The sequence below is a fragment of the Herpailurus yagouaroundi genome, unplaced genomic scaffold, assembly GCF_014898765.1.
Source record: "Herpailurus yagouaroundi ecotype Mexico unplaced genomic scaffold, PumYag 69066, whole genome shotgun sequence".
NCBI lineage: Eukaryota > Metazoa > Chordata > Mammalia > Carnivora > Felidae > Herpailurus > Herpailurus yagouaroundi.
In genome coordinates, this window is record NW_024420816.1 from 1 (window position 1) to 3,188 (window position 3,188).

The 3,188-nt window shown below is 46.5% G+C and overlaps 1 protein-coding gene across 1 annotated transcript; it reads right to left on the reverse strand.

Annotated features, from left to right (window-relative positions):
• Positions 1-6: 6 nt before the first annotated feature.
• On the reverse strand, positions 7-2,826 carry LOC121026277 (zinc finger protein 75D-like; the record flags this gene model as incomplete). The annotated part of the gene is made up of 3 exons (XM_040469142.1): positions 2,235-2,826; positions 905-1,070; positions 7-266 (listed from the first exon to the last, which is right to left on the reverse strand). Coding segments are annotated over exons 1-3 (834 nt in total), but the record flags the coding sequence as incomplete, so codon positions are not given.
• Between the last annotated feature and the right edge of the window lie 362 nt (positions 2,827-3,188).

Genomic DNA, 3,188 nt, shown 5'->3' on the forward strand with positions numbered 1-3,188 from the left:
TTGATATTTTTTAAAGTGAGAGGGTGAAAAGAAAAAGGGCAACAGATCAGCAACAGACTCGGAGGTGCTCATTTTCACAGGGAGAACGCTGGGGCTAACACGCCTGTGAGCTGGGCGGTGTGGGTCATGGGCCCGGGGAAAGGCAGCCCTCAAGGGCTGGACTGCACAGCTCACCTGGGACTCAGGCAAGACGAGCTCAGGTGCCACTGTCCAGTCTTTGGTGTTTGTCTTCTCAGAAAGGGCTAAGATCTGGTGAACAGGCACAGCTGTGGGTGGAAAAGAGCCAGGGGAAATCTCTCTTGCTTCTGTCTATAAACATCCTCAGCTCATTTCTAAAATACAGATGATCCCGATTCTTTCAGCAGAGACAGGACACCCTTGCAAGTATATGTGGTGCCCTGGAGTGGTCTCATCATCATATACAAGAGCTAAGTATCTACCGGCCACTAGAATAGGTTCCTCAGCCTTCGAGAATGAATAAATGTAAGAAAAACCTTTTTTCCCCTCTCACGGTGTAAATTGTTCTCACTTAGGCAAAGTTAAACATATTTGAAAATGAAGTACTCAAGATAACCCGGTGTACAATAGATCTATTTTTTTTTTTTTTTAGCATTTATTTGTCTCCTGGTACAAAAGTGTGTTCGTATTCTACCATCGCTTTCTAAAGAACAGAGTATTTGGTGTTATTACCAGGGTTCTGTAGTCTGGATGTTTCTGTATCCTGGGCCAACCCCCAAATTCACCCACAGCTGGTGCTCTACTGCCATCTAGGGGACATCGTAATTGCTACGTGGCTGAATCCGCCCATCCACATAGCTGGGCACCCAGAAAATGCCCACAATGTTCTGGTTCAATAAACTCTTATCATAGATCCCAATAAGGGAATTATCATGATGTGCCTTACCCCTCTCACATACAGGCTCAGATTCTTTATGAGTATTCCCGCTCAGATGTTCTTGCAAACCTTGGTATGTATTCCAGAATTCTTCATCCTGGGCCAGGCCCACTGGCTGGGACTCTGCTGTTTCTCTCAAGAGCACTGCCTCCTTTCCCAGCTCTTGTATGGCAACCTAGAAATAATTCCCACCTCTGTTACCACAAAAGTTATTTTTGGTTTTGGGGTTGATTGTAGAAGGAGGAAAAAGTGAACAGTCCAGATGGTAGAAGATATACAACACTAAAGGAAATGACAAAAAGGCTTAAAGAAATAACGGGCGACCAATGTTTCAAAAAGAATTCTCCACAAAATGTGGCAATATTGGGATAAAAGGAAAAGAAATGTGGCTCACGCTAGCCCTCCACCACAGCAGGCCCCACCCCTCTAAACACAGTGCAACTCAGACTACATAGGTCACCTGTTATCATGCTACTTTGACAGACCTTCTCTCTTGACTTTGATCCCTGCTTAATGTTTTTTCTGTCTTCTCATTCTCTCAAAAGATTAAAGAACAAAGAAAACTGTCTCATCAACCAGATTATCCCCATGGCCAGGAAAGGCTTTCAGAGAATGGGGGACGAAATGGGAAAAGAGAGGGGAAGAGAGTTTGGCTCCAACCTACCTCCAGATGATTTCTGGCACCACACATATGCCTGCCTGTGTCTTCTTCCCAGTTGGCCTGACGCCAGCTGGTGTTCTGCCACGTGGCTAAGAACACACCCTGGATTCCCACGAACCAGCAGAGCCAAAGACCAACTGCGGAGGGCGCCGTGGAGGCTCTCTCATTTGAATCAGAGGGCAATATCCCTCAATGTCTCTCTCCTCTCAGCTATTCTGCTAGGATTGCCAAATCTGTTTCCCTTTTTTCTGCCTCCTTTTCTCTCCCTTTGCACTCTTCCTTCGATGTTTGGGTTTTCCTTCTCTTTACTATCTCCACTCAACTTTTCGTTTCTAAGTGTTCTCCCTTTTTCAGGTCCTCCCCTTCCTCTCCAACTCCTTATTTCCTTTTATTCATTTGTAACTCAAAACCCATGTCCTTGGGCAAGCCATACTAGGCTTATGACTCTCCATTCCCCCTGGCTCTATAGATCACAAATGCAGTTGTTCTGGAAGGCCAGGAAAGTATCTGTGAAACCTGAGACTACTGCTGTGCGTCTGTGGTTTCAGGCTTTGCCTCAGTTATTCTAAAGGAACAATGGAACAGTGACCTAATTCACCTTATTTCTCAATGAAGTGCCCCCACCCAAATCCACTTTCACCCTATTTCATCACGGGAATCAGGAATCTTTCTTCTCACCCTATTCCTCGTTTGACCAGATTCCCTCTCCAAGTGTTCTACCAGGGTCACGGCCTCCTCAATGCTTTGTAGATGGTCCTTCCTTATCCGACTCTGGGTGTCCGTGGGCAGAATGGTCACAAACTGTTCTAGCACAAGCAGTTCCAGGATCTGCTCTTTTGAGTGGATCTCAGGCCTCAGCCACTGACGGCAAAATTCCTGAAGCTGGCCAACCACTTCACGAGGTCCGGGGGCGTCATGATAGTGGAAGTTCCGGAAGTGCTCGCGCCAGCTTTCTGGACTGAGCCTGTCTGTTTGTGGGGTGTACTTCTTAATGTGACTGGAACTCTCTATCTCAGGTCCCTTGCATTCCCACAGAGCCCTGATCTGAGGGCTCAAACAGTCAGCCACCTTCAGATCTACCATCATTACTCTGCTGTAGGAACAGTTTTACTCCTGTGTTGGACACCCCGCCGGCACCACCTTTGGCAAACGAGGCCCAGTCAGCTCTGGAGCAAAATCAATAAAACGATCCTCGTCCTAGAGTAGTGAACAGAAAAAAGGTGCACATCAGTGAGAGTGTCACAAGAACTTTGTTATCTCCTATTCATAACAACAGACAAATGAAAAGAAAAATCCTGCCTTGCTTTCCCTTTAAAAAATCCACTGCCAAGGGCACCTGGGTGGCTCAGTCAGTTAAGCCTCCAACTTCAGCTCAGGTCATCATCTCAAAGTTCTTGGGTCAGGCCCCCCCGTAGGGCTCTGTGCTGACAGCTCAGAGCCTGGAGCTTGCTTTGGATTCTGTGTCTCCAGCTCTCACTCTGCATGTGTTTCTCTCTCTCAAAAATAAATAAATGTTTAAAAAATTTAAAAATCCACCGCCAGACCCTTTGTCTCCTATTATTCAGGTGAAATAAGGCACAGCTCGTTGAGAGACAAACGTCCACTGAGGGCTTGGCCCTCCTAAAAATGGTC